Genomic DNA, 27,487 nt, shown 5'->3' on the forward strand with positions numbered 1-27,487 from the left:
GACTGTACAACACCAGACAAGTGACAGTGACAGCATTCCCTCTCCGGGCCTCAGTCTCCTGCTCTGTAAAAGGAGGGGCTTGATGCTTGGGAGGCTGAGTGCAAGAATGTCAAGAAAGAGCCCATCGTTGCTATTAATTCCTTGGGTACCAGGAACATCTCATGGCACAACAGAGAGTTATCCTAGTCTCTTGGATTAAAAATGCCAAGGCTTACCTGGCTGGTGTGGCTCAATGGGTAAAGCATCGGCCCTTACATCAAAGGGTCACAGGTTCAATTCCCAGTCACGTAACTGGGTTGTTGGTTTGATCCCCTGCCCCAGTCAGGGCAAGGTTGGGGAGCAACTAATCAATGTGTCTCTCACATGCCTCTTTCTCTCCATCCCTCTCTTTCATTCTCTCTAAAGAATCAATGGAGCCCTAGCTGGGTTGGCTAAGTGGATAGAGTGTAGGCCTGCAGACCAAAGGGTACTGGATTCAATTCTGGTCAAGGGCACGTACCTTGGTTGCAGGTTCCTCCCTGGGTTGGGCGTATGCAGGAGGCAACCAATCGGTGTGTTTCTCTCACATCGATATTTCTCTCTGTCTTTCCCTCTCTCCCACCCTCTAAAAATCAATGAAAAAAATACCCTCGGGTGAGGAGTAACAACAACAGGTTTGGAAAGGGGAGTCACCACTTCCCTTCATAGAGCCGCTGGCTTGCCTCATTTATTCCTCGGGAACATTAACAGCAACCAACACTACTGAGCACCTCCTGTGTGACAGGTGCTGTGTTCAGTGCTGTGCATGCACAACGCCTTGCCTTTAAATCCTCATTTCCAACCCGGCGAAGGGAGCACACGGAGTTTCAGGCTGGGCACAGGTTTTGCCCAAGGCCAGCAGGGACTTCGACTAAGAAAGCTCAGAGTCACTGCCCTGACTGCCTGCACACAGCAGGCACCCAATGAGGAGCCAAACCTTGAACTAGCCTCTTTCCCCCACCCAAGCAACCTCCCCTCAGGGGACTTGTGGCCACCACAGGTGCAGGGAGCAGTTCCTCTCAGCTCACAGCTGAAGCACACTGGCAGGAGCTGCCCAGCAGTGGGGCCAGTGAAGCCCATCTCCGGGAGGGCTGGGCAGGAAGTGGGGTGGGGTTTGGGGCCTGCGGAGGTGGGATCTGGTACCCCAGGACTGCTGCAAGCCAGACGGACCAACCCACTGGGAGAAGATGCCTGGGGGTCCCGGAGTCCTGCAAGTCCCGCCGCCTGGCATCATCTTCTTCCTCTTGATCTCTGCTGCTGGCCTGGGTATGTGGCTAACAGGCGGGTACTTGGGAGAGGAGGAGGGACCGGGGAGGCTGGAGAGAGGGCACAGGCAGAGAGGAGACAGCAGGAGGGGAGCTGGGAAAGGCCTCTGTAGAAACTGCATCTGTCTGTGGGCTTGACTGTTCCAAACAGGCCTCGGGGAGGCTGGAGGGGGCTCAGTGATGTTAAAGGGGCATCTGCCACCTCAGGGAGGGAGGCAGGAGCCAGAGTGCCTTCCCTACCCTGTCCCTCAGGTCAAAATGAGGAACTAGGGTTGCCCTTGACTGAGCTTCAGAGCTGGGGGCAGGAGGGGACCTTGGGGTACACTCAGCTTCAGAGTGAAGAAAAAGCTTTCCCTTTCTCTGCCTGGAATCCCAGTCACCCCCTGCACAGGGAGCCCCTTCTCCGTGCTGGGGGTGGGGTGCCTCATGATACCATCCTCCCTCAGCGACCCCAGCTGTCAGGGCTCTGACCACCTGTTTGACCCAGGAGCTCAGAGAGGCAGCTGGTCACGCGAGGTTACACTGGGAGCCAGGAATGGAGCCCCTGACCTTGAGGTTGCTGCCTCTGCCCCACTTCTTCCTTCTTGTCTCTTCCTCAACTCCCTCCTTCCCTCCCCAGAGGAGGCGGAGCAGCCATATGGACTGGCTCTGATAGCTGGGGCTGGGGGGACACAAGCGCGTTTGGGCCACCAGCTCCCTCTAACCACCCACACTGCCGAGATGCTCCCCTAACCCCCAGCCCAAGGACTAAACTCAACCTCTGACCCCCAGGTTGACACGTGCACGTTACAGAGAATAAGGGGCGGGCTCAGAGACACCAGACAAGGCAGACCCAACACTGGCAGGAAGAGGCCCAGGAGGCCTGGTGTTGGCCCTCCCCTAGCGCCCCTCCTCCCCACTCCTGCTGCCCTGGGCTCTGCTGTCCCACCTGAAAAATGGCATAAGGAGAGAACCTTCTTCTAAGGGTTTTTTGAAAATGAAAGATAGTGTCAAGTGTGGGGCTGGGCTGGGGCCAGGAATGTAGACCAGGAAAGCCTTCAGGAGGAGGTGATGCCCAAACTGATTCTGGAAGTCGCTGCCTGGGCAGGGGCCCTCTGCTACCAGGGAACTAAGTATCCAAATGCAAGAGGTGGCACTGGAGAGCGGGCACCCGGGGCTGTGTCACCATCCAGGTATCTTACTCTCCTCCCCCAGGACGTCCTCAAATCCCCCCCACCCCACCCCGCCCAAGGTATGTCCTCTCTCTTCTCAGGGGTACCTTTCTCTCCTTCCCTAGGTGCCCCCTCACTCCCTGCCCAACACCGTGTGTCCTCTGTACCCCACACCTCCCTGTTCTCCCCCAGGAGGGTCCTCATACTCCCCCTGCACACGCAGGAGTGCTGCAGCTGCAGAGGCTGGGGTTGGGGCCTGTGATCCCATCCACAGTCCCTGAGCCACCTGCCTCTTTGCAGGCCCAGGGGGCCAGACCCTGTGGGTAGATAGGGGCCCACCATCGGTGACGGTGATCCTGGGGGAGGAGGCCCGCCTCCCGTGCCTGCATAACGGCAGCCGCCCTAACGTCACCTGGTGGCGAATCCTCCAAAGCAACTTCACATGGCCCGCTCAGTTCCATGACTGGGGCCAGAGCAATGGTGAGCTGATCATCTCATCGGTGAACAAGAGCCACGGAGGCCTATACAGGTGCCATGCTCTGGAAAACAAGACGGAATGGCGCTCCTGTGGCACCTACCTCCGTGTGCGTGGTGAGTGCCAGGGACTCTAGGCCTCCTGTCTGGGAAGGGGGGAGGGAGCCAGTGCCTGCATCACGGGCATCCTTGCTCCCGGCTCCCACACACGTACCCATTTCTCACCTGCAGAGTGGGGGCTTCAGTGGGGCCTTGCTAGGGGCGGGGCCGGGAACAGGGCCAGGAGCCAGGGCTCTGAGCAGCACCCCCTTCCACACAGAGCCGGCCCCCAGACCCTTCCTGGACATGGGGGAGGGCACCAAGAACAACATCATCACAGCGGAGGGGATCATCCTGCTATTCTGCGCTGTGGTGCCCGGGACACTGCTGCTGTTCAGGGTGAGCCGCCTGGGACCAGGCCCTTGTAGTCTGAGGGTTCCCGCCCAAAACTTGGGAGAATGACAGCCGCCGCCCCCCCCCCCCCCACACACACACACAGGGGCGCATGGGTGGTAAACAAATGAATACAATGACAGGATTTTACATGGTGCTGGGGCGCTGCCCTTGCTCAGTCTCCCCATGGCTGTCATCATTGCCCTTCCCTAGGGATATTCTCACTCTACCCCCACCCCCACCCCCACCCCCTCAGGGTGCTTTACTCTCCCCAACACAGGAGTGCTATAGCCATCCAGATGTAGCCAAGGCCAGGGAAGATGGGGGCTGGGGATCCTCCCAGCCGCTGTGACCTGCAGTTTCTTTAGGCCACAGGACAACCATAGCTATTTACTACTGATGTTGTGATTCATGGAGAACAATTGGGCAGTGGAGACAGCCAAAGGAACACTGGCTTGGGCCCAGAGAGCCGTGCCACTTACCAATACTGTGTGTGGCTTTGAGCAAGGTCCCTTACTGGCTCTGGGAAAGCCCTTCTGACATCTAGAAGGGCCTGAAAACATACCCCCTACCCACTGAGACTCCCACCCCCCCACAGAAACGATGGCAGAACATGAAGTTCGGGGTGGACACCCGGGATGATTACGAAGATGAAAACCTTTATGAGGTGAGTGGCGGGTGGGGACAGGTTCGGAGCAGGTGCGTTGGGGGCCTCCTGGGGGTCCTCTGGGGTAGGGGCCCAGGCATCAGGACACTGAGACCCACCACCACGTGTGCACCCCAGGGCCTGAACCTTGATGACTGCTCCATGTACGAGGACATCTCCCGGGGCCTCCAGGGCACCTACCAGGACGTGGGCAGCCTCCACATCGGAGACGTCCAGCTGGAGAAGCCGTGACCAGCCCCCGTCTGCTATGCTCCCAGCTGCAGTGTCTCCCCTGCTCCCTGGAACCAGCCCTTTTCACAATCATTCCCGGGAGGGTCCTGCCTCAACCTCCCCCTTGGGAGTGTCCGCGCTTCCTCCTTCCTCTCCCTGCTGCCTTTTCCAAGCTCCCACCCACTCACTGGCCCCACTGGTAATGAGCCCTTAATCACTGCCTCTAGGGGACTGATTGTGGCAGCCTCGGCGTCACCTCCCCCCTCCCTGCTCTGTCATGGCCACTTAGTTATAATAAATGCTTCCCAACTGCAGACCTTGGCAGGAGTCATGGATCTCGTGGGGACCGCCCACCCTTGTCCCCTGGGACCCCCAACCCAGGCCTCCAGTCCTCGCCTCCCTCAGACCCAGGATTCTGCCCCACCCTCCCCCCTCACACCCCCGCACCCGCCTCTGCCTCTCCCACTACCTGAGAGCAGTAGCCAATCCTGGCTGCCCCCTGAAAGAAACAGAAGTGTCTTGCAGAGGGCTCCACCCCGGCCATGTCTTCCCTGAGCAGGTGGGGGGGACAGGAGGGAATGGAGGTGACCACGTGTGTTTATGCGTATTTAAGTCTCAGAATCACAGGGGGCTGGCAAGGAATTCTCCTATGGCCATGCCTGTTACCTGGGAGTGGGCTGGGGCAGGGCATTTGGAGAGTCTGTGGCCCTAACTCGGGGAAGGGGAGGGACGGAGGGGCAATGACAGAGGCACAGATATGCAGTTTCTGAGACAGAGGGAGAGAGACCGAGACACGGAGTGACAGGGACGGGCAAGTGAAGGACAGACAAAGGACAGGGGATCAGAGGGGAGAGGGTCAGAGACCGCAGAAAGCGATGGAGGGAAGGTCCGCGGACAAACGGGCATAGAGAGGAAAGCAACAGGTGGGGGAGGGAGTCGGGTGGCTCTGCAGAGACCCCGACGGGAAAGAGGCGCCTAGGGAGAAAGAGACAGAGGCGGAGGGGACGGAGAACAGGGGACAGAGACAGACAGACAGACAGACAGGGACACGGACAGACAGACAGGGAGGGACACGGACAGAAACACGGAGAGGCGGACGGAAAGGGGAGCTGCCAGCCGGAGGCGGACGCGGCCCGCCGGGGGGGACGGCGGACACCGGCAGAGGTGGAGGCCGCGCACCGCAGACCCACGGCCGGACCCGCAGGACGAGGCGGGGCGGGGCGGGGCGGGCGGGGCCCTCGGGGGCCGGGCGGGCGGCGAGAAGGGGAAGGAAGCGGAGGTGCCGGGCGGGAGCGGGCGCGGGCAGGAAGCGGGGAGGGGTGGCGGGGCGGGGGCCTCCGGAAAAACGCCCCAACTTCCTGCCCCGCCACAGCCAGGAAGCGGGAGCCGGGACGCAGGGCCGGGATCGCAGAGCCCGACCCCGGGCGCCCGCCGGTCACCTCCCCGCGCGGACAGCAGGTACCCGGCACACGGCCCCGCCCGCCCCTCCCGGCGGCTGGGGAAGTGGGAGGAGGAGGGAGGGGCCGGGGCGCGGCCGGCAGGGGAGGGGCCGCCTCCGCGCCGCTGAGCCGGCGGCCGCCTTCCCCGGGCCTCAGTTTCCTCACCTGTCAAAGGGACAAAAAGAGGAGGACGAACACCTGTCAGGTGCTATAGGTGAGAGCGAGGCGTGCGAGGCGGGGCCAAGGCCTCCAACTGCCCAGCGGAGGATGGAGGTCACGCCCACGGTGCGGGTGGGGAAACTGAGGCCCGGGAGCAGAGCCGCCTCGCCCCGGGCACACACGTGAAGCGGTGGCGCTGGGCTTTGAACTCGCAGGTGCTTTCCGCCGAGCGCCGCCTGCTAACCTGCTTGCTTTCGGACCCGGGAGAAAAAACACGACGGTTAACCCCACGTCGTAGGCCGCTGCGAAGCTGAAAGTTGCCGAGAGCTGTTTGAAAGCGTTTTTGGAAATCTCTTCTTCTGGGCCACTAATTACACCCTGGGAGCTGGGTTGTTGGGGGACAGAGCTGGCGGACTCCGCCCATTGTATAGATGGGAAGACTGAGGCTCGGAAAGAAGCGATTGCTTATTCCAGGTTACTCTGCGTGCCGGGGGGGGGGGGGGGGGGGGGGTAAGGTACGCTCGAACCCAGGGTTTTTGCTTTCCAGACCAGCGGAAAGTGTGCCGGGTGGGGGTCGGGGTGCGGGGAGACTGCATGTACAAGCGTCGGGAATTCAACTGATCTCCGAGTTAGGGAGGCAAGACAGGATGGGGAGCCCCGTCTGGGAACCCACGGCCCGAGGTGACTCTGAGATCTCAGCTTGAGCCCTGGCTGTCGGGCTGGAGCCCTCCTCACCTCCCGCCGGAGAGGAGGCGGGGCCCAGGGGAGTGACGGGAGCAGTCGAGATGCGGAAACGCCAGCCCTCCGAGGCAGGCCAGAGCGGCCCCATCTGGCCAGCGTGGCGCAGTGCGGAGCTAGAGCGTCCAGCAGGAGGAATAGAGTCACCTGTCAGGAGCCGGGCTAGAGCGGCTGGCGGGAGGAGTGGAGTTAGAATCAAAGGTGGCCTCGGAGGCGGCTAGAGCGGCTTGGAAGGGGGGTGGGGGGAACCGGGAGCCGGCGCGCGGAGGCTTCGGTCCTGGCAGCAGCGGTGGCTTCTCCGACCTGGAGCAGGTGAGGGACGCGGCCCCCGCGGGCGTCAGACCGTGACTCCGCAGTCCGCCCCAGCATCCCTGGAAGTGCACCCCGCCACGTTCCCTGTAGGATTTGGGGCCCACGTAGACCCGCCACGTCCCATATAGCTTTTGGGGCTCGTGTAGACCCGCCACGTTCCATGTAGATACAAGGTTCTACAGACACCCCAGGTTTCTGCCAGCCTCCTGTGGAGACCCGGCTCCTTACAGACGTGGAGTCCCCAACTAGGGGGTCAGTAGCATCCCCTAGATTCCAGGGCCCTGTAGATCCACCACAGGCCCCTAGAATTCTGGTCCCCTTTTAAGTCTCCAGAGATCCCATAGACTAGCTGCTTTCTCCATGGTTTCATGATCATGTGTGATCCACCATGTGTCAGATGGAATCAGGGCCCCTTAGGGAATCACTACTCTACTTTAGGTTCTACAAGTCTCCCAGAGGTTCTTAGAGACCAGGACCATCCATTCAGTATCTTATAGACTGAGCCCTGCAGAGAACCCAGGTGCCCATGCTGGCCCCCGCGTGTGCCAGCTTTGCTCTGGGATCTCCACCCCTAGACCTGCCCCGACCCCCGCCAGCCCCATGCACAGAGCACCCCCTCTGCTGGACCTCAGGCCTTGTCAGTTGCCTACAGGTCCATTTTTCAGCTTCAGCCTTTGTGGCAGCCCCTCATCCCCCCTGCCCCCTAAGCAGCCAACCCCGCTCCCCCATCCTCCCTCAGCCCCAACCCTCTGTCGCACAGCGGAGTCCAGCCTGCATTCCGGCCAGGCCACAGTGCCCACATATCCCTGACTTTCCCAGACCATAGAGAGAGAGACCTGGTGTGTCTCAGCTTCGGTTCAGATTTTAGTTTCCTAAGGTTGGGGTTCCCTGTGCTCCGAAGCAGCACATTCTGGTAGTTAACTGCATAAACTCTGAAGCCAGACTGCCTGGGGCTGAGTCCTGTTCTGTGCCTTATGAGCTGTGTCTAAGTTTTCTCCTCTGTGAAATGGGGGTGATGATAATGATCTCATGGGGTCGCTGAGAGGATTAAGTCGGTTAATACCTATAAAGCAGTAGTGCTGCCACTTAATGGCACTTAGTGCACATTAAGCCTTAGTCATTATTTCAAGGAGATAATCCATGCCAAGTGCATGACTTGGGGGCCTGCCTGGCATTCGCTCAGATAACCTGTGCTCTTCTGGAATCTCCCTGCTTCTGTTGAACCTGTCCACTCCTAAGCGGGACGAGCATGGACTCTCCATGTGCATGGTCATGTTTTCCAGCCCAGAAGTCTGAGCTGGCAGCCCAGGGAGGGTTTTCCCTCTCTGGTGCAAGTCACGATAGCATGGGCTGCTTGTGGCCATGAGGGTTGAGCTCTGTGTGAGAAGCCCTCGGAGCAGTGCCCGGCACCCTGTAAGTGCTGTGTAAGTTTAGCTCTCATAATAAATAATTACTATTATTTTTCTGCCTTGGTTTGCAATTTTATTTATGTGAACATTTAACAATGCTCAAATCTTAAATTACTCAAATTTGGACGTTGGACACATACCCTTTATGGAAAAGAATAAAAATGATGCTGCTCGGGGGAACCCCATGGGATGGCGTTTGGACACTCCAGGAAGCATCATTGTTTAATGATCATAATCAAAATCACAGCTGCCATTGACTGAGGGTTAGGGAGGCCTATGGAAGAGGGGGAAGGGTGGGTCTCAGGCAACTAGGGTTATAAATAGCTCTGGGCTGTGGGGAGAAGTCGTCCCCGCTCCCCCCCCCCCCCCGCCCCGACTGTCCACCCCATTCTTGTTTCCACAGCTCTTCCCGCCTGACATGGGCTCTTGTGACATTAGTCAGATTAATTAAGGACACAGAGGATATCGGTGGAAAGACACAGGGAGAAGTGGAGACTCTAAGGGAGATGGCATGGGATATGAGATATGAGACATTGACTCAGAAGTGCAGGGACAGTGGCTACAGAACCCAATGTGGGAAGACAGAGGCAGGGACAGATGAAGGGGAAAGCAGGGAGCAACAGATGCAGGATGGGGTCGGGAGGAGGAAGAGAAGGCAGAGACAGTGGGGAAAATGAGACAGGTCTGAAGGAAGGGAGAGAGAAAATGAGGAAGAGAGGCACAGATGAGGTAGATTCAAGGGAGATATAGCCAGGGAGTGCTGTCTGGAGAAAGGAGAGCCAGCAAGACAGACGGACATAGGCAAGGGAGACAGACACACCTTGGGGATGAGCTGTCTGAGGACTGTTCCTTGTTTTTCTGGGACTGAAAGCCAGAAATATGTCAGATCCTCGAGGGAAAGAACTCCTGGGTTGGGGGACTCTTGGTCCTTGAGGGAGAAGGGTTCAGAGTTTGTTTTCTTATGCGGAGAGAGTTGGGGGTTGGGGGATTTGCCCTTGTGACTTCCTGTCACAGGAAGTGGGGCTGGTGGGTTCAGAGGCAACATCCTGCCCCAAGCCTGTCACAGATCAGAAGAGAGCCCCCACACACCCCATTTATATACCTCCTACCTCCCTTTAACCTTCCCAACTCTGCTGGTCTGCACGCCCTGCCTCCCTGGGGCCCAGCCCCCAGCCCCTCCTCCTCAGACCCAGGAGTCCAGGCCCCCAGCTCCTCCTCCCTCAGATCCCAGAGTCTGAGCTCCAGCCCCCTCCTGCATTAGGGACCCCAAATTTGCAGGCTCTCACGGCCATAGCTCTCATGGACCCAGGTTCCTGGGACTCCAACTTCTCCCCCAACAAGTCTCCCTGTCCTTGGGCTCCCCGCCCTGGCTGGCCTCTGAAGGGCTCTTTGTCGCCACACAGAGGCCCCATTGAGCTATGGAGGCCCAGATGGGGAAAGGCTGTTTACTCACCTTCACACCTGGGCCAGGAATCTGTGAGTAACCTCCTGTGCCACCTCCTCCCATCGCCTAACCACGGCTCCTCCTCTTCCCCCAGCCCTGCAGAGCCCATGGAGGCAGACAGCGTCGTGGTCCGAGGGGCGGTGAGTGGAGAGAGCCAAGGGGTGAGGAGGTTGGGGGGCTGTGAGTGGGGAGCACTGTGGGCTGAAGCCAACCCTTCTCTTCCACAGGCCCCAGGGCCCCCCCGGCCTGGCCTGGTGCCCGTCAGCATCATTGGGGCCGAGGACGAGGATTTTGAGAACGAACTGGAGGCGGTGAGGAGTTGGAGCGGGAAAGCTTCTGTCCCTGGGGCCCCCGCCCCTCAAGTCCCATCCTCAGTGTCCCCTCCCACCTCAGGTCCAGTTCTCTGTCCTCAGATGCTGTCCCGCTGCAGCCTCTCAAAGCCCTTCTCTCTGGTCTTCGTGGTGCCTCCTTCCTCGTCTCCCCATCCCATTCTTGATCCCACCCTTTTTTACTTTAACCCCGATTTTTATCGCTGCTCCCCAATTACAGCAGAGATCCCCTTCCCATCTCTCGTAATTTATGTCTTCATCTCTCACCTGCCTTGCTGCCACCTCTACAGCATAGACACCTCCTCCCAGCTTGGATCCATCAGGAAGTGCCAGGGAAGGGGCAGGGTCAAGCCCAAGGCCCCCCTTCTCCCCACAGTCTCACCCCCATTCCCACCCTCAGAACCCAGAGGAGCAAAACAGCCAGTTCCAGAGCCTGGAGCAGGTGAAGCGGCGTCCAGCCCACCTGATGGCCCTCCTGCAGCATGTGGCCCTGCAGTTCGAGCCAGGACCCCTGGTGAGGATGGGGCTGGGTAGACACAGGCACGGTGGGGCCGGGCCAGGCCAGAGTGGTCAGTGGGCTAGGCCGGTGAAGATGAGCCAGGAGGGTCTAGAAAATAGATCCAGAAAGCAGATCTAGAACTAGGGAGCCCGAGGGACCACCGTGTGGTCCAGACAAGATTGCAGGTTCCCGTAGGAATCTCAGTGAGCTTGGAGTGCAGGCTGGGAGAGCACACACAGCAGGGCCATGAGAGAGCAACAGAATCCCGGAGCCAGGGAGAAGCCGTGCCATCCCCTCCTGTGCCTGTGGCCGTGTCACCCATCCCTGCGGACTTCCCAATGGACTCCAGAAATTGAACCCTTCTCTCCGTGGCTGTGGAGTTGCCACCAGTCAAGTCACTGCGGGCTGGCGCATCCATCAGCCTCCTCAGATCCAGGTGGTGCACCAGCCTTGATTCAGAAACAAGCAACCACCACAAGCAGCCCTTGAGGCAGAAGGGATCGTTGTGGTCCCAGGCTGCTTCCCAGTGGCCTTTCATGGAGTTTCTGACGATCCAGAAACCTGTGTCGGAAACACCGGCAAGCTGCAGGTTCCGGGCCATGCTGTGCAAGGCACCTGGGAGTCCAGAGGGCCCCGCGGGTGATGTAGGAAGGAAGAAGCTCTGTGGACAGCGGCCCCTCCCAGGAGGACCCAGTGCAGCCCCGCACGGGCCGAGAGCAGGGTTAGCCCAGGGCACTGGGCTGGACTGGAAATGCCCAGCAGGTCCCTCCAGGAGAGGAGATTAGGAAGTTGCCTTCTCTCCAGAAAAGTGCAGACCTCGCCGGGTGCATGGAGGTTCCGGCCTCCTGAGCCTGGGGTGTCTAGAACTGAGCGCCGGGGACTCAGCCATGTCCTTCCACAGAGTAGAACCCGAGGCCTGAGGGCCAGGGCTTAGCTGAGGTGACCCAGAGGCCTCGGCATTTTGAGTCTTGTCCTCATGCCGTTCCCTCATTTCGCCGGCTGGAGGAGCAGCGGAGGGATCGTTGTGGTCCCGGCCTGCTTCCCAGTGGCCTTTCATGGAGTTTTTGCCTTGGGTTGGGGTGGGGGTGATATATTTGTTGAAAGTGTTTATGGAGTCCCACCCCCAGTGGGCTGAGTCCATAGCACACTGAGACGAGAGCCCCCCAGGAGTCAGGACAGGTTGGAGTCCCCACTGCATTGCCAGCGTCTCCCAGCCCAGGGCGGTCCCGGGAGGTGCTTTGTGAATGAATAAGTGAGCCCCCCTCGGCGGGGCCTGCCTGAGACCCAGATGAATCAGCACCTACACCCCCGCCCCCGCCACACTAACCCTCAAGTCGCTCACAGCATCTCTAGGCAATGGAGTCTAGGGAGGTAGGCTGCCTGGGTTCCAGCCCCAGCTTTGCCACTTGCTGGCTGTGTGAGCGTCAGTAAACTTGAGCTCAGCTCTCTCATCTGTGAGATGGGATAACGACGTCCCTATGAGCCAACAGGTTTGTGTTTACAAAGGGTTTAGAAGGAGTCGGGTGGTCGTGGCAGCAGCGGGCAGGCAGAGCCACAGAGAGCCATTCCACAGGAGAGAAATTACCAGGTGCTCAGGGAGGCTCTGAGAGAGACAGGCCTGGCCTGGTTGGGGCTGTGGAGATCAGGGAGCACACTTCGAGAGGACGTGAGCCCCGCGGTTTTCCAAGCGGAGCTGCGGTTCGGGTGGCCGGGAGGGAAGACAGGTCACCTCTGTCTCCCCAGCTCTGCTGCCTGCACGCGGACCTGCTGGGCTCTCTGGGCCCTAAGGAGGCCAAGAAGGCCTTCCTGGACTTCTACCACAGCTTCCTGGAGAAGACCGCGGTGAGACACCTCCAGGGGCCCGTCCCCTCTGCCGCCCACCCCCGTCCTGCTGAGGGCGATGGGAAGGACAGCCTGGGCAGGGAGCCCCTGTGCCAGCCTGGCCCTCCTCCCGCCGCTCCTCCTCAGACCACCATTCCTCGGGGCACCTAGGCTGCCATCCCATCGCTGCCCAGCCCTCCCCTTCACTCCATCCTCTCCCCTGAGCAGGTTCTGCGGGTGTCTGTCCCTTCCGCTGTCGCCTTCGAACTTGGTAAGGAGAGGAGAGGGGACTTTGGGATGAGGGAAGGGCGTCTAGCAGGGGCCAGGCCTCGCAGGAGGCCCAGGGCGGGAGGACACACCGTGCTCTCGGTCAGTGGAGGTTCCGTTCTTCCTCCTGAAGCAGCAGCCCAAGGAAGCATGCCTGCTGGAGTCCGAGGGTGGGTGGGGAACCAGGGCCCGGGAAACGGCCCCCAGCCTCACCCCTATCCCTGCAGACCGCACGCGGCCTGACCTCATCTCCGAGGACAGCCAGCGGCAGTTCGTGCAGGAGGTGGTGCAGAGCCAGCAGGCAGCCATCAGCCGGCAGCTGGAGGACTTCCGATCCAAGCGGCTCATGGGCATGACGCCCTGGGAGCAGGAGCTGACCCAGCTGGAGGCCTGGGTGGGGCGGGATCATGCCAGCTTCGAGGCCCGGGAGCGGCTGGTGGCGGAGCGGCTGCTGGCCCACTTGGAGGAGATGCAGTGAGTGGGCCAGCCCCTCGCCAGCTGCCCCATCCATTTCAGGGCTCCCTCTGCAGCCCCACAGTCATTTCTTAGCATCTTCCCTTGACTTCTGGTCCCACAGCCCTGGCATTTTAGTTCATCTGGTTTTCCATCTTTTCTTCCTAGTGGTGGGGTCTCCCAGTTTCCAGGCCTGTCCAAGGCCTCTACTCAGGCCTGGCACTTGGGTCTCGTCCTTGTCACTCCTGTCCTTGGCTGCACCCAGATGAGATCATCTCTCTCCTTCCCCGTTGCTTTGGTAGCGCCCTCTCTGCCGCTCCACTGTCCTGTCCCAGCTTCAGAGGGACAGCCACTGGACATTTGTGCTGGGTGGACAGGGACCCCAGGCTTAGCAAACTTGTCTCTCTTTTCCTTCCTCACAGACATACCATCTCTACCGATGAAGAAAAGAGGTGATGGAGGCAGAGGACAGCAAGACAGGCGTTTTAGTCTCCTGGGCCCCAGGGAGGAGGCTGGGGCGTGGGGTCCGGGTTCAGCCACATCTCTGGTCCTATCCCCTGGAGCCCTTGCCCCTTCCTGAGATGTGCAGCAGGAAGTGGTGTGGGGTTGGGGTGGGAAGCGAACTCGGAGGGTCAGGCTTTGGGGGCGCAGTGTGCAGGTCAGCGTGTGGGTCCTTACTGTCCCCTCCCCACAGTGCCGCTGTGGTCAACGCCATCAGCCTGTACATGCGCCACCTTGGGGTGCGGACCAAGAGCGGAGACAAGAAGACGGGGAGGAATTTCTTCCGGAAAAAGGTGCTTCCCTGAGCGCTCAAACCTGGACCTTTCCTCCCCAGAGAGCCCGTGGGAGCCTCATGACTCTGCCCCTGCCCAGCTCCTCTATGTGAGTGGCTCAGAGATACCAGCCCCCCTGCCCTCCCCCACCTCTCACAGGTGAAGGAAAACCGGCGCTCAGATGAACCCACCAAGACCAAGAAAGGACTGAGCAGCTTCCTAGACGCTGCCCGATGGAACCGGGGAGAGCCCCAGGGTGAGGTGCCCGGCCCGCCCGCCCTGACTTCCCCACACCGCCTCCCCCAACACACCGCCTCCCCCCAACACACTGCCTCCCCCCCACACCATCTCCCCCCACCACACCCAGCACACTGCCTCCCCCCAACACACTGCCTCCCCCCCACACCATCTCCCCCCACCACACCCAGCACACCGCCTCCCCCCAACACACTGCCTCCCCCCCCACACCATCTCCCCCACCACACCCAGCACACCGCCTCCCCCCAACACACTGCCTCCCCCCCACACCATCTCCCCCCACCACACCCAGCACACCGCCTCCCCCCAACACACTGCCTCCCCCCCCCACCATCTCCCCCCACCACACCCAGCACACCGCCTCCCCCCAACACACTGCCTCCCCCCCACACCATCTCCCCCCCCCACACCCACCACACCGCCTCCCCCCAACACACTGCCTCCCCCCCACACCATCTCCCCCCACCACACCCAGCACACCGCCTCCCCCCAACACACTGCCTCCCCCCCCACACACCATCTCCCCCACCACACCCAGCACACCGCCTCCCCCCAACACACTGCCTCCCCCCCCCCACACCATCTCCCCCCACCACACCCAGCACACCGCCTCCCCCCAACACACTGCCTCCCCCCCACACCATCTCCCCCCACCACACCCAGCACACCGCCTCCCCCCAACACACTGCCTCCCCCCCCCCACACCATCTCCCCCACCACACCCAGCACACCGCCTCCCCCCAACACACTGCCTCCCCCCCCCCACACCATCTCCCCCCACCACACTCAACATACCACCTCCCCTTATCTTAAGGTCCCATTGGTCCCATCTCTCTTTTCAGCCCCAGATTTTCGACACCTCAAAACGGAGGCTGATGGTAATGTTCCTGAAGCCAGAGCATCCATTTGGGGAACCAAAGAGGGGAAGATGGGTCTGAGGGCGGAGGGGGCCGGGGGCTGGGCTCCTGGGTCTGCAGGAGGAGGAGGGCCTCCGGGTGGAGCGGAACGGCTGGAGCACAGCATCTCGATGCCCCGGCCGCTGTGGATTAGTTACTGGATCTCATCTCCCCCTTCTCCCTTGATGTCTCCCCAGCTGAGAAGCCAGGCCTCACAGAACGGAAGGGAGGCCTGGGAGTGCCCTCCCGGGACCGGAATGTTGGGGTCCCTGGGCAGGACTCCCCTGGAGTTTCACTGCAACCTGTGTCCGGGGACAGTCCTGACCGGGAACCAGGTGAGCCTCCTGGTCCCCATGGCAATACCCCCCTCAGTTCTCCCCGCATGTCCCGTCCTGCTCCCAGTCACCAGTGCTGTTCGTGAAGCCACCCTCCTTCCTCGGCTTTCCTCCCAGGCTCTGGCCTCTGTCCTGGTGATGTTTCCTACATCCTTGGACTACATTTCCCATCACCCCCGTGGGTTCATTTCCCAGAACCCTCTCTGAGCACATTGCCAGTCAGCCCCCTTAGACGGTGAGCCGCCAGCCCCGTGAATTTCATTTCTCACAATCCTTGTGTGGCGCTCAGCCCTGGCCGGGCCCCGGTTCAAAGCCCAGCTCTGAGGCTTACCTTTGCTGTACCTTGGCGGTCACCCCCTCTCTGAGCCTCAGCTCCTCGTCTCTAAATGGGGTGTATGTGTCCTCTTCCCGAAAGTCCGTGCTGGGGGTCAGGAGAACAGGTGGATGTGGAGGCTTCGAGCAGAGCATCCAGTCTCCCCACCAGTTCTGTGGGCCCAGCTGTGTTCTCAGAGGCCTTTCCGTCTGTCCGTCCCCCATGAGTGTACAGAGCAGCCACTTGGTGTCTGCCAGGCACTAGATGGGGCAGTAGGGGGTGGTCTCCACCCCTCATTCCACGCGGAAGAAACAGACCCCCAGAGTGGAGTCTCTGTCAGAGGGCCTCCCAGCCAGCCCTGCTCTCCCCCGGCCAGGTGAGGCCTCCCCGGAGCTGGGGGACCTGCCCCCGCAGGGCCCGGCCAGCCTGGAGCCCCCAGCGCCCCTGGAGAGCACGGAGGAGGGTCCTGATACAGAGAGGTACCCAGGCAGGGTGCTGCGCGCAGGAATCGGGCCTGGGAGGGTGGGGTGGGGGTCTTGCTGCCATTTGCACCTGCTGTCCCCAAGCCACCTCCACTCTGCCCTGCTCTCCCTTCTGTCTTCCCTCTTTCCTTCTTCCCCCTTTCGTCATTTTTCATTCCTTTTTCCTTTTTTCCCTCTTCTTCTTTTTTATAATTATTCCTCCTTCCTCCTTCCTCTTTCCTTTCATTTGCCTCTGCTCCTCCCACTCTTTTCCTCCTCCTTCCCATGCCCTTCACCCCTCAACTGGCCCCTCTCCCCTCACCCCTTCACTTTCATCCCTCCCTCTGCTCGTTTAAGCCTCAGCCCTGCAGCCTTGCTCCTGCTTTCTGGTGCCCCTTCCCTCAGCCCCCCAGTCCTCTGTGCTCCATGCCTGGGGGCCCTGTCCCCCTCACAGTTGGGGGGGCAGGCTCTGCCCCCTGCCTGTCCTTGTGCAGCCGCTTTGGGGACCCTTTGGTGGATGGGGGAGGTGAGTTGGGTTCCATCCGGGTCCACCCCTGACCCTGTGCCCCTCTCTCCCCAGAAAGTGGAAGAGGTGGGTGCTTGGGTCATGGGGCAGGGCTAGCCCCTCCCCCATTTCTCCCAGCCCCTCCCCTCTCCCCATGGGCGACCCACTCCCCTTCACCCCTAAGAGGGGTGGGTGGGGACATCACCCTCCCAGCCAAAGAGCTAAGTATTAAAATCCCCCTTCTCCCACCCCCAACTCCTGGCTCTGCCCCCACCCCCACCTCAGGGAAGGGAGGGGTCAGTCCTGAGTTCCACACTGGGTTCCCTTCCCTTCCCCACCAAGTTTCCGTATCTTTGCTGACCACCCCCCACTGAGCACCCCTACATGCCACTACTCCTTCTGACTCCTCTCTTCTGTTGCATGTTTGATCTCTGTCCTGGTCCCCATCCTGGTCTCTCCTGTCCCCGTCCTGGTCTCTCCCTGTCCCTGTCCTGGTCTCTCCCTGTCCCTGTCTTGTTCTCTCCCCGTTCTGTCCCTGTCCTGGTCTCTCCCTGTCCCCGTCCTGGTCTCTCCCTGCCCCCGTCCTGGTCTCTCCCTGTCCCCGTCCTGGTCTCTCCCTGTCCCCGTCCTGGTCTCTCCCTGCCCCCGTCCTGGTCTCTCCCTGTCCCCGTCCTGGTCTCTCCCTGCCCCCGTCCTGGTCTCTCCCTACCCCCGTCCTGGTCTCTCCCTGTCCCTGTCCTGGTCTCTCCCTGTCCCTGTCCTGTTCTCTCCCCGTCTGTCCCTGTCGTGGTCTCTCCCTGTCCCTGTCCTGGTCTCTCCCTGTCCCTGTCCTGGTCTCTCCCTGCCCCCGTCCTGGTCTCTCCCTGTCCCCGTCCTGGTCTCTCCCTGTCCCCGTCCTGGTCTCTCCCTGGCCCCGTCCTGGTCTCTCCCTGCCCCCTGCCCCGTCCTGGTCTCTCCCTGTCCCTGTCCTGTTCTCTCCCCGTCTGTCCCTGTCCTGGTCTCTCCCTGCCCCCGTCCTGGTCTCTCCCTGCCCCTGTTCTGGTCTCTCCCTGTCCCTGTCCTGGTCTCTCCCTGTCCCCGTCCTGGTCTCTCCCTGTCCCTGTCCTGTTCTCTCCCCGTCTGTCCCTGTCCTGGTCTTTCTTCGTCTCTGTCCTTGTCCTGGCCTCTGCCTGACCCTATCCTTGGCCTCGGGGTCCAGGCTATCGGGGCGTCTGGGGCGCTCGGAGAGCCTGCGGGTGAGTGACCGCCGCCGGCCTTCCCGGGGCAGCCTCGGGGCAAAGGGCCGGGGTGGGGGCCGCTCCCGGAGCGACGTGGACATGGACCCCAGCTCTGCCACGGCCGTGCTTGGCCCTGCCCGACGAGCCACGTACGTCACTCCAACACCCCGCCCCTACCACTGAGTCAGCCTGGAGAGTCGGGGAGGATGGGGGGCGGGGGGGAGGGTCAGTGACAGTCACAGAGAACTGGATGTCGATGCTGAGGTCACTGAAGGCCTGCAGTGGTTCCAGGAGAGGGTAGGACGGTTCTTTCTAGAAATCTGGGCTGCTCTGCAGCATGGGCCACCGGGGGGCACAGGTGCTGAAGACAAGTGGGGGGAGACGGTGGGGGGGTGAACACTAGGAGTCACGTCTCCTCTCTGGGCCGCCCTAAGCCAGGCCTTGACCAGGCCTCTGTCCCACAGCCCTGAGCCCGGAGATGAGGGGGAGCCGGGACGGTCAGGACTGGAGCTGGAACCAGAAGAACCCCCCGGCTGGCGGGAGCTCGTACCCCCCGGCACCCTGCACAGCCTGCCCAAGGGCCAGGTGAAGCGGCAAGAGGTCATTAGCGGTGAGTGCCCTCCAGCCGTGTGCCCGCGGACGGTCCCGCTCCGCAGAGGAGACGGGGCAGGGAGCTGTCCGTCTGCCGTGGTCTCGGCAGGCAGCGCAGGAGGCCGGGCCGGGCCGGGCCGTTTCCCACGGAAACTGTAGAAGGGCCGCTCCGCGCAGGGGTGCTGCCAGCAGGGAGACATTTCCGAAGACGGTAGGAGTGCAGACCGTGCTGTGCTGGGAGCAGGAGATGTGTGTACAGTTGCATTTGTGGCGTAGCCTTTGCTTCCTTGTTGGTGAGACGTGGGCACTGATATCTACTGTCTCAAGGGCTGTCGGGATGAGACGTTCGCGTGGAGTGTCTAGCACACGTGGGGCAGAGGGAGAGCAGCGAGTGCAGCTGCTGCGGGTACGCGGTCTCGGCCGCTGGGGGTCCATGGGGAGGCTGGGAAGGTATCAGTCGTGCTGATTCTGGGCAGAGTGAGGGAGTCTCATTTTTGTCTTGTTCTTTTCTGTGGTTTTGAATTGTGTGTATAAAGGGCATTTGGCAAAAAGAGATGCTTTTGGAAGCTTGTTTGGAAGTTTACTTGGAGAAGGTCCTCATTTGGGATTTTTAAAGCCGTAGGTGAATGCTTTTTAGGTCACAGATCCTCCTAAGTACATGCTCGAAACATAAGCAGTGCTCTCAGAACTTTCTGGAATGATGGAAATGCCGATCGGTGCCTGTGCAGCACCCTCACCAGGGTCACCAGCAGCCACGCAATGGCTGTTGAGCACTTGAACTCTGGCGAGTACACCTGAGGACTGAAGTTTGTGCTTCATTTCGTTTTATTTAATACTTAAAGAGCGGTATGGGGCTAGTGGCTGCCACATCCGAAGCATAGCAGGTTCTCACCAGAAAAAGAGGCACAGACACACAGCGAGGGGTTTCGGGGCCTGGCGCTCAGCACGCACCGTGGGCCCTGCATCTGAACTGCACCCTGAGTGCAGAGGGAGTCGTGGTCCCTGAGACCGAGGCTGATTCCCTTGCTGGACGGTTGGGCACAGAGCACAGCTGCCAGCGTGCTGGCCATGGGGCAACCGAGCCGTCCTGGTTTGCCCGGGACTTTCCCCGTTTGGGCAGCAACACCCCGTGTCCTGGGAAGCCTGTGGTGCCAGGCAGACTGGGGCACGTCGATCGCCCTGGCTGGCTGCCACTGCCAGAAAGGAGAGGCAGCGGCCGGCCCATCCTCAGTGGCGATCTCAGGGGCAGATGACTTCAACTCAGAGAGGGTTGTCCCCATCCCGTCCCTTTCTCCTCATCCCCCCAGCCTGCCTCTGAGACTGCCCCCATAACTGGCACCCTCCCAACCACACTTCCTTCCTGCTGCCCACAGAGCTGCTGGTGACGGAGGCGGCCCACGTGCGTATGCTGCGGGTGCTGCACGACCTCTTCTACCAGCCCATGGCCGACGGGGGCTTCTTCCCCCTGGAGGAGCTACAGAACATCTTCCCCAGCCTGGACGAGCTCATCGAGGTGCATTGTGAGTGCAAGGCCACCGCCCTCCTGCCCACCCCACCACCAGGTCCTCCTCTGAGGCCTTGGCGCCTAGACTTGGGCGTCTAGCCCACTCTCCTGGACCCCCAAGTCTAGCACTGGGATCAACCCCGCCCCGACCCCCAGAGCTCTAATTCCAGGGGGACAGCCCACTGGCTCCAGGGGTCAGGCAGACACACCTGCAGCCCCACCCCTGCCAGCTCCCACCAGGCTCTATATACAATCTTGGGGGGTCCTGACAGCACCCCCTATCCTGACCGTCCCCCCACAGCTCTGTTCCTCGATCGCCTGATGAAGCGGAGGCAGGAGAGCGGCTACCTCATTGAGGAGATTGGAGATGTGCTGCTGGCCCGGGTGAGAGCGCCCAGCCCAGCTCCGCCTGCCCCCCCTCTCCCCCCCCCCCCCCCCGCCCGCAGCCAGGGACCTGGAAGCCAAGGGCCTGGGCCCCCAATTCTGTCCTTCTGTCTGGGCTTCCATGTCCCACCTGAGACACCCCCTGGCCTGAATCTCGCTATAGTTCGATGGTGCCGAGGGCTCCTGGTTCCAGAAAATCTCCTCCCGCTTCTGCAGCCGCCAGTCGTTTGCCTTAGAGCAGCTTAAAGCCAAGCAGCGCAAGGAGCCTCGTTTCTGTGCCTTCGTGCAGGTGAGGCAGGCTGTGCGGGGGGAGACGGGGGGCGGGGGTCATGGTCCAGGGAGGAGGGGCTGGTGCGCTGACCCAGAGGCTAGGCCCAAGCGTGGGCCACCTCAGCGCTGCTGTCCCCTTAGGAGGCCGAGAGCCGCCCGCGGTGCCGTCGCCTGCAGCTGAAGGACATGATCCCCACGGAGATGCAGCGGCTGACCAAGTACCCGCTGCTCCTGCAAAGCATCGCGCAGAACACAGGTACGGCCCCGCCCACCCGCTGGGCCCACTCTCCTGTCGCCCACCCTGGCCAGGGACCAGAGGTGTCCAGGCTTGGAGCTCACCAGGGCTGGTCCCTCCCTCACCCACAGAGGAGCCTGCGGAACGGGAGAAGGTGGAGCTGGCGGCCGAGTGCTGCCGAGAAATTCTGCACCACGTCAACCAGGCCGTGCGGGACATGGAGGACCTGCTGGTGAGCCCGGCTCTGCCCATCGCGGGGCCACTTCTGCTGAGTCACCCTCAGCTCCTCCCTTTTAGGGTTCCTGGAGGTCAGGCCTCACCCTGGGCTTGTCTCCCTGGGGACACGGTGGGATGGCCCCAGCCCTTGGCTTGTACTTATGACACTGCTCCTGCTCCAGCGGCTCAAGGACTATCAGAGGCGCCTGGACTTGTCCCACCTGCGGCAGAGCAGCGACCCCATGCTGAGCGAGTTCAAGGTGACCCTGCCTGCCCTCGCCCCCTCTCCCTCGGCCCTGGCCCTGCTGCCCAGGCCTTCTCCAGTGGTCCCAGGGACCCAGAGAGACCCATCCACGCTGACCCCTCCCCCTTCCCCCAGCACCGTCCTGACCCCTGACTGATACCCAGCCCCATGGTCATCTCCACCCACCCTGCCCCGCCATGTCCTGCACTGACCGTCACTCCTTCCCGCCTCCAGAACCTGGACATCACCAAGAAGAAGCTGGTGCACGAGGGCCCACTGACATGGCGGGTGACAAAGGACAAGGCTGTGGGTGAGCCCCCGGGCGGCGAGCCGGGCCTGGGGGGGGCGCGCTCAGGCCGGGGTGCTGAGCAGGGCCATGCCTCTGCAGAGGTCCACGTGCTGCTGCTGGACGACCTGCTGCTGCTGCTCCAGCGCCAGGACGAGCGGCTGTTGCTCAAGTCACACAGCCGGACGCTGACCCCCACACCCGACGGCAAGACCATGCTGCGGCCGGTGCTGCGGCTCACCTCCGCCATGACCCGGGAGGTGGCCACTGGTGAGGCCTGGCCCTGGGCGCAAGGCATGGCTGCCTAGGGAGTGGGCAGGGAACCCTCCACAGAGCCGGGGATCTCGCATTCTGGCGAAGGAGAGGCCACAGCAGAGGTTGAGCAGTGGGAGGCGTGGCAGGCTCAAGACCAGCTGTGGGAGGGAGGCCCAGAACTGGGCAGGGCCCTGCCATGTTGTGGGTTTTACCAAGTGAGCTGGGACATTGCCCCAGGTTTGCACAGGGCTGGCCAGCTCTGCCTGCCATTTTGAAGACACCTGACGGCGCTTGGGGGCTGTAGGGGTGCAAGAGTGGGAGCCGGGAGCCCAGTGACAAGGGATTTGCCAACATGTTGCAAAGAAGCTGCCCCGGGGCCAGGGTGGTGGAGAGGGGCTGCCTGGGTCGATGTGGGATCATGAGCGGGAAGGCTGGGAGGAGGGCACCAGGGGTCCTCTGTGAGGGCTGCCTGGCCCTGAGCCGCCTCTTTCCCCTCACAGATCACAAAGCCTTCTACGTCATTTTCACCTGGGACCAAGAGGCCCAGATCTATGAGCTGGTGGCGCAGACCGTGTCAGAGCGGAAGAAGTAAGGGGGGTTGAGTTCCACAAACAGGTGGAGGAGGAGGGGCCCGGTCTCTGAGTCCCTGGGGAACAGGGTGAGGGCAGGAGGCCCTGGCACAAGGTCTGGGGGCTCTGACTGCCCAGGTGCTGGCCTGTCTCCCCAGCTGGTGTGCCCTTATCACTGAGACCGCCGGATCCCTGAAGGTCCCTGCCCCTGCCTCCCGCCCCAAACCCCGGCCCAGTCCAAGCAGGTGAGCAGGGCAGGGGGGGAACTGGAGGGCTGGGGGGCTTGCCTGGCTTCTTGTGTGTCCCCAGAACTTGAACTCTAGCGTTGGTCCATGTGCATGCCTGTGTGCATGTGTGTGTGTCTGTGTGTGTGCTGCCCACCATGGCCCACCTTCTCCCACCCAGGCCTCTGCCTTCCACTGGCCAGGCTTCTCTGTCTCCCTGCCTCCCAGCCTTGACCTCTGTCTCGGTCTCCCTCCCTGCCCCTGCCTCCCCCGAGGTCAAGGGTGTGGGGGTCACCCAGCACTTCCTCCCCCAGCACCCGCGAACCCCTGCTCAGCAGCTCTGAGAATGGCAACGGTGGCAGCCGAGAGATGCCTCCCACGGATGGTGAGCCTGGAGGGGCCTCCAGTGCGGGTGGGGGTGTCCACAGGAAACCAGGCAGAATCTGACCACCCATCCTGCTCCCCACCCAGGCCGGATCGAGAGAACCCTCAGCGCGCTCCAGCCCTTCTGCAGGCCCGGCCCCGAGGGCCAGCTCGCTGCCAAAGCCCTGCAGAAAGGTAGTGCCCTCTCCTCGCAGGGCTGCGCCGGCCCAACTGGTGCTCCCCAACCTGCCCCGTGCTCAGCCGCCACAAGCTGCGCCAGCCAGCCACATGCACGCCCCAGGCCCCTCTGCAGCTTCTGTCCCTTCAGTGCAGTCTCCCTGGACCCACCTCCATCCTGGGTGCCCTCCCACCCGGTCCCAGCCCTCGCCTCGGCCTCGCCTCGGCCTCGCCTATGCACTCCCTCTTGCATCTCAGCTCTATCTGCAGGCTCAGCTAACCCCAAACTCAGCCTGGCTGGTGCCCACCCTCCCTCCCTCCCACAGGCCCCTGGCTGCTCCCCTCCTTTGCCTCTTCCCTGCTCCCCTCCAAATCCCCCATCTCAACCCCAGCCCAGCCTCTGACTCTGACCCCTTGTCCCTGGCCAGTGCTGTCCCTGAAGCAGCTCCTGCTCCCCTCAGAGGAAGACAGCGGGGCAGGGCCTCCCCCTGAAGGGGGTGGGGTCCCAGGGGGCGGCCCCCTGAGCCCCACACAGACCCAGGACATCCGAGAGGAGCTACTTGGCCTGGAGGAGACCATTAAACAGCTGGAGGTGGTGGCGGGCAGGTGGGAGGGGGTGTGGGGCGGGGCTGACTCGGTGAGGGCCCGTCTCATGGATGACTCCCCAACCAGGAGGTGGAGGAGGAGTTTTGTCGCCTGCGACTCACCTTGTCTCAGCTGGGAGAGAACACTGTCCCCCAGTCTGGCTGCACCTGAGGCTCCCTGCCCCAGGCAGGTGAGTGGGGGAGCTAGTGGGCTGAGCACTGCCCAGAGAAGGGGTACCAGGGGCCCCTCCACATCCGCTCCTCTCCCTGTCTTCCTCTTTCTGAATCTCCCCAGCCCACCTTTGCGTCTCTCCATCTCTGTCAGTTTCTGTTTCTCAGGCCATTTTTTGCTTTCTCCCCACCCTCCCTTTCTCTCCCCTTTTCCCATGTCTGTCTCTCTCTCTGTCTCTCCTCTCCCCTCCTCTCTCCTTCCTGCTCTTCTCCTACGTCCCCCAGACCTTCTGCAAGATGGAGAGACGGGAGGACCACCACCCACTACTGCACAGCTGCCGCAGCATATGCACCCCGAGGGCCCACGGACAGGGCGCAGGCTTTCGGGCCAAGTCTGAGGGGGTCCAGCTGGGACCACTGCCGCCTCCACCCTCCCGCTGGCCTTGGCCTTCTGCTTGGGGGACTCAGGGCTTCATTCCCCGGGCACCACAGTGATCACCATTTCCCGGGCCATCCCAGTATTGCCTGGGGGGCCACCCCCCATCTCCCATCCCCAAGTGCCTTTGCTCTGTTTTTATATCCTGAATTGGAGGTTTATTTTTAATATATATTATCTAAGGAGAGCTCTGTGTGGTGAGGTGGGCCCTGGCGTGGTGTCTAGAGCTCTCCCTGACTGGCATCCCCTGCCTGGGTCAGACCCACCGCGTTGCCTTTCTCCCCTTGTTCATTCATTCCGTGTGTTACCAGTTTTCCCCCAGGCACCGCCCCCCCCCCCCCCCCCGCAGCTCCCACCCCCAACCCCCATGGTCACCCACAGTGCTGGGCATCCACATCCACACTCCTTTCTGTTCTTTTATTTTTGTAGTAAACTCTGGAGGTGGCTGTTGGGGTCATGGGGAGCTGGTGGGGAGGGAAGCCCTCCTGGGCGGGGGCTGGGGGCGGGATTATTGCTCTGAGCACCCTGTCCCCAGGGGGCCTGTGTAGAGAGGGTGTCAGGACGGGCTGGCACAGGGGACACACAGCCACACAAACACACAGGTCACAGCACGGGGGTAGGGGCGGGCGGGGAGGCTGGGCGCCGTATTGCACTTTGGGAGTGGGGCCAGGTAGGGACCCCCTCGAACGGGAGCCTGGGAAGAAGGCTGGAGGTCGTCATGTTCCCTCGCCTCTCTGGAGGGGGAGGTGAGACCCCAACCTGGGGCTGGGGAGGAAGACTGGGCAGCCACATGTCCTGCCCTGGACGGGGCTGAGGGCTGGTCCCTGGCCTCTGGCAAGACATCGAGGGCAAACCAGACACGGAGAGGCTGCACAGGCAGTGGCCCTGGTCCCTTCCCCAGCAGAACCCATCCCCCACGCTGGCTCAGCTGCCAAGCCCTCCTTTGCCCGCCTTGGGCTTGGGGGGCATGGGGAGGCCTTCGTCACCCTCACTGTCAGAGCTGCAGCCGCTGACGTCCGTGATCTCCAGCTCCGAGTCGCTGTCCTCCTTCCCTCCCAGCGTGGTCTCTGGACCCCCGGCCCCCGGCAGTGCCAGGCGGGGGGCCGCTGCCAGGCCAGAGGGGCGATCGGGGCCCAGGCCCTCCCCTGCGGCAGCCAGGAGGGGTCCAGCCGTGGGGCCTCCCCCTACCCCTGCCGAGGGCAGATGGCCCAGCGAGCTGGCCAGGGGGCTGGGGTAGAAGTGGGGCGGGTAGAGAGAAGCGGGCAGCTTGGGGAAGGGGCCGGCGAGGTACGGGTTGAAGTTCCAGGGGTACTCCGGGAAGGCTCGGCTGTAAGGGCCCAGCAGACCAGGGGGCTTGGAATAGCCGGTGGCACCTGGGGACACGGGGTGCATCGGGCTGGGCCATTACTCCAGTCAGGGCTGCCTGCCTGGGCTTGAGCAAAGGGTGCCACCCACATACTGTGGCCCCTGCACTGTCCCCCCCACACCTGTCCTCCCACCCTCATGAGGCTTCCCAATCCTTCAATGCCCCTGAGAGCCCTTCTCCCAGCCCAGCCCCCTTTCCAGTTTCCCTCCCCGCAAATCCCTCTCCAGCTTTTAAACACACACACACATACACACACACACACACACACACACCAGCCTTGCCGCCCCGCCTCCTTCCTGCATCCTGTCTCCTCCCTCTCTTTGCCCATCCTCTTCCCTAAAGCTACAGCATCCCCCTCCCAGCACCCCTGGGACCCAGGCCCTTACCAGAGCCCAGGAATGGGAAAGGGCTGTCCAGACGCAGTTTGTCCGTCTCAGGGGTGAACAGGGGAGCCCGGGTCCCCGGCTCTCCCAGGCGTGGGGCAGAGAACAGGGTCTGCAGGGTCTGGAGGGGGCGGTGAGGGAGGCGGTGCTGCTCAGACTGGCCAGGCCTCCCCAGGGGCTCCATGGCTTGGGGGACACCAAATGCTCCAGTTCTGAGACCCCCGCATCCCAACTCACCTCGGGGGTGAGGGGAGGAGCATCTGGCCCCGGGCCCCCCGCAAAGGGACCAGGGCTCAGCAAGAGCGGGGAGCCTGTGGTGGCTGCCGCCACGTCCAGCAGCGGGTAATTGACCAGCACAACTTTGCTGAAGTTGAACTTGTAGGTGAACCTCTTGCCTTTGGTCTTGTGGAGAATCCGCTTGTTGTAGTAGTAGCTGTGGGGAGAGGGAGAAGGGGTGGAGGGAGGGTCCCGGGCCCATGCTCTGCCAGCCACAGAGCACAGCTGGGGAAACAAGCCCCCTGACCATTGTCCCAGAGCAAGGCGGGCTGAGGCAGGGCCAGGGTCCTGCCTGTGTGGCTCAGAGCCCAGAGTGTGGGCCCTTCCTCCTCGCCTGCCTTCCACTCGGGGACGTACTAGACCCGAGGAGAGCCCTGGCCGCGATCAGGGGTTCTGCCTGGGAGTCCAGAAGAAGCTCCCAGGAGGGCCCAGAGGGACCACGAGGGGAGGAGCGGAGAGGCCGCAGCCCTCACCGCAGAGCCCGGCTCAGCTTGTCGTAGTTCATGTGGGGCTTGCACTTGCGGATGCCCCAGAGCCGGGCCACCTCATCGGGGTCCTTGATGACGAATTCCCCGTAGTCCCCCTGCCAGGCGATGACACCCTGGTACTCCTCCTTCTGCAGCAGCTCCAGGATGAAGTGCCACAGCTGGATCTGCCTCGAGCCAGGCGACGACTCCGGCTTGTAGGCCCAATCCGGGAAGGCAAATCCTGGGGACAGCAGGAGGAGTGGCCCTGCTTAGACCCCAGGAGGCACCCCACCCTCCCCAGATGAGCAGCTGCCCAGCCTCAGGCATCTTTAGGGACTGAATTCCTACTCTCCATGCCCCACTGGCTCTCGAGTCCCCAAACTCCCAATAATGGGCGAGAACTCAGCATCGGGTCCCTGTCTTGGCACAACTCTCCCAGGTTCAGCGTCCTGGGGTGGAGGGTAGGAGGCCCAGTTTCCTGTCCTTGGCTATGGGGAGGGCCAGCCTGCAGGGAAGGCATTAACCCTCTCCCCCTGGCCTGCTCCCAAGGTCTCTGGTCTCCTGCTTTCTCAGCCCCATGCCTGCCGGCTCCCGCCTCCCTGTGCAGTCCCTGTTCCATCTCTCCCCAAAGCTCCCCTCGC

General features: G+C 62.1%; 3 protein-coding genes across 7 annotated transcripts in view; 2 read left to right on the forward strand and 1 right to left on the reverse strand.

The window, feature by feature from the left end:
* The first annotated feature begins 1,142 nt into the window (after positions 1-1,142).
* On the forward strand, positions 1,143-4,531 carry CD79A (CD79a molecule). Its single transcript, XM_036347000.1, has 5 exons — positions 1,143-1,284; positions 2,735-3,025; positions 3,228-3,346; positions 3,939-4,007; positions 4,125-4,531. Exons 1-5 carry the CDS (start codon positions 1,206-1,208, stop codon positions 4,236-4,238), a joined length of 672 nt encoding a protein of 223 aa, XP_036202893.1. The 5' UTR covers positions 1,143-1,205; the 3' UTR covers positions 4,239-4,531.
* Positions 4,532-5,545: 1,014 nt separating this feature from the next.
* Positions 5,546-24,541, forward strand: ARHGEF1 (Rho guanine nucleotide exchange factor 1). Of its 5 annotated transcripts, XM_036346094.1 has the most exons (31): positions 5,546-5,675; positions 9,813-9,858; positions 9,946-10,029; positions 10,448-10,561; positions 12,290-12,388; positions 12,596-12,638; positions 12,862-13,108; positions 13,510-13,539; positions 13,782-13,881; positions 14,020-14,116; positions 14,961-14,996; positions 15,212-15,349; positions 16,039-16,141; positions 16,704-16,715; positions 17,827-17,994; positions 18,310-18,455; positions 19,810-19,956; positions 20,242-20,324; positions 20,488-20,613; positions 20,736-20,850; positions 20,961-21,061; positions 21,228-21,305; positions 21,524-21,599; positions 21,678-21,845; positions 22,331-22,418; positions 22,558-22,644; positions 22,938-23,008; positions 23,095-23,181; positions 23,592-23,755; positions 23,836-23,938; positions 24,204-24,347. In XM_036346094.1, the coding sequence occupies exons 2-30, from the start codon at positions 9,826-9,828 to the stop codon at positions 23,917-23,919; spliced, it is 2,925 nt and encodes a 974-aa protein (XP_036201987.1). In that variant the 5' UTR covers positions 5,546-5,675; positions 9,813-9,825; the 3' UTR covers positions 23,920-23,938; positions 24,204-24,347. The 5 variants fall into 5 exon arrangements, with proteins under 5 accessions (XP_036201987.1, XP_036201986.1, XP_036201989.1 ...); XM_036346091.1 differs by lacking the exons at positions 5,546-5,675; positions 23,592-23,755 and adding an exon at positions 5,765-5,870 and having other exon boundaries at positions 24,204-24,541; XM_036346093.1 differs by lacking the exons at positions 16,704-16,715; positions 23,592-23,755 and having other exon boundaries at positions 24,204-24,541.
* A 628-nt stretch (positions 24,542-25,169) lies between these two features.
* Positions 25,170-27,487, reverse strand: part of ERFL (ETS repressor factor like) — a 5,237-nt gene continuing 2,919 nt past the window's right edge. The window contains exons 2-5 of the mRNA XM_036346761.1: positions 26,853-27,087; positions 26,341-26,536; positions 26,107-26,224; positions 25,170-25,727 (exon numbers count right to left, since the gene is read on the reverse strand). Of these exons, the coding sequence (XP_036202654.1) occupies positions 25,279-25,727; positions 26,107-26,224; positions 26,341-26,536; positions 26,853-27,087 (998 nt within the window). The 3' untranslated portion in view covers positions 25,170-25,278. The remainder of the gene's footprint in view (positions 25,728-26,106; positions 26,225-26,340; positions 26,537-26,852; positions 27,088-27,487) is intronic.

This window comes from Myotis myotis, unplaced genomic scaffold (genome assembly GCF_014108235.1).
Source record: "Myotis myotis isolate mMyoMyo1 unplaced genomic scaffold, mMyoMyo1.p scaffold_m19_p_19, whole genome shotgun sequence".
Classification (NCBI taxonomy): Eukaryota; Metazoa; Chordata; class Mammalia; order Chiroptera; family Vespertilionidae; genus Myotis; species Myotis myotis.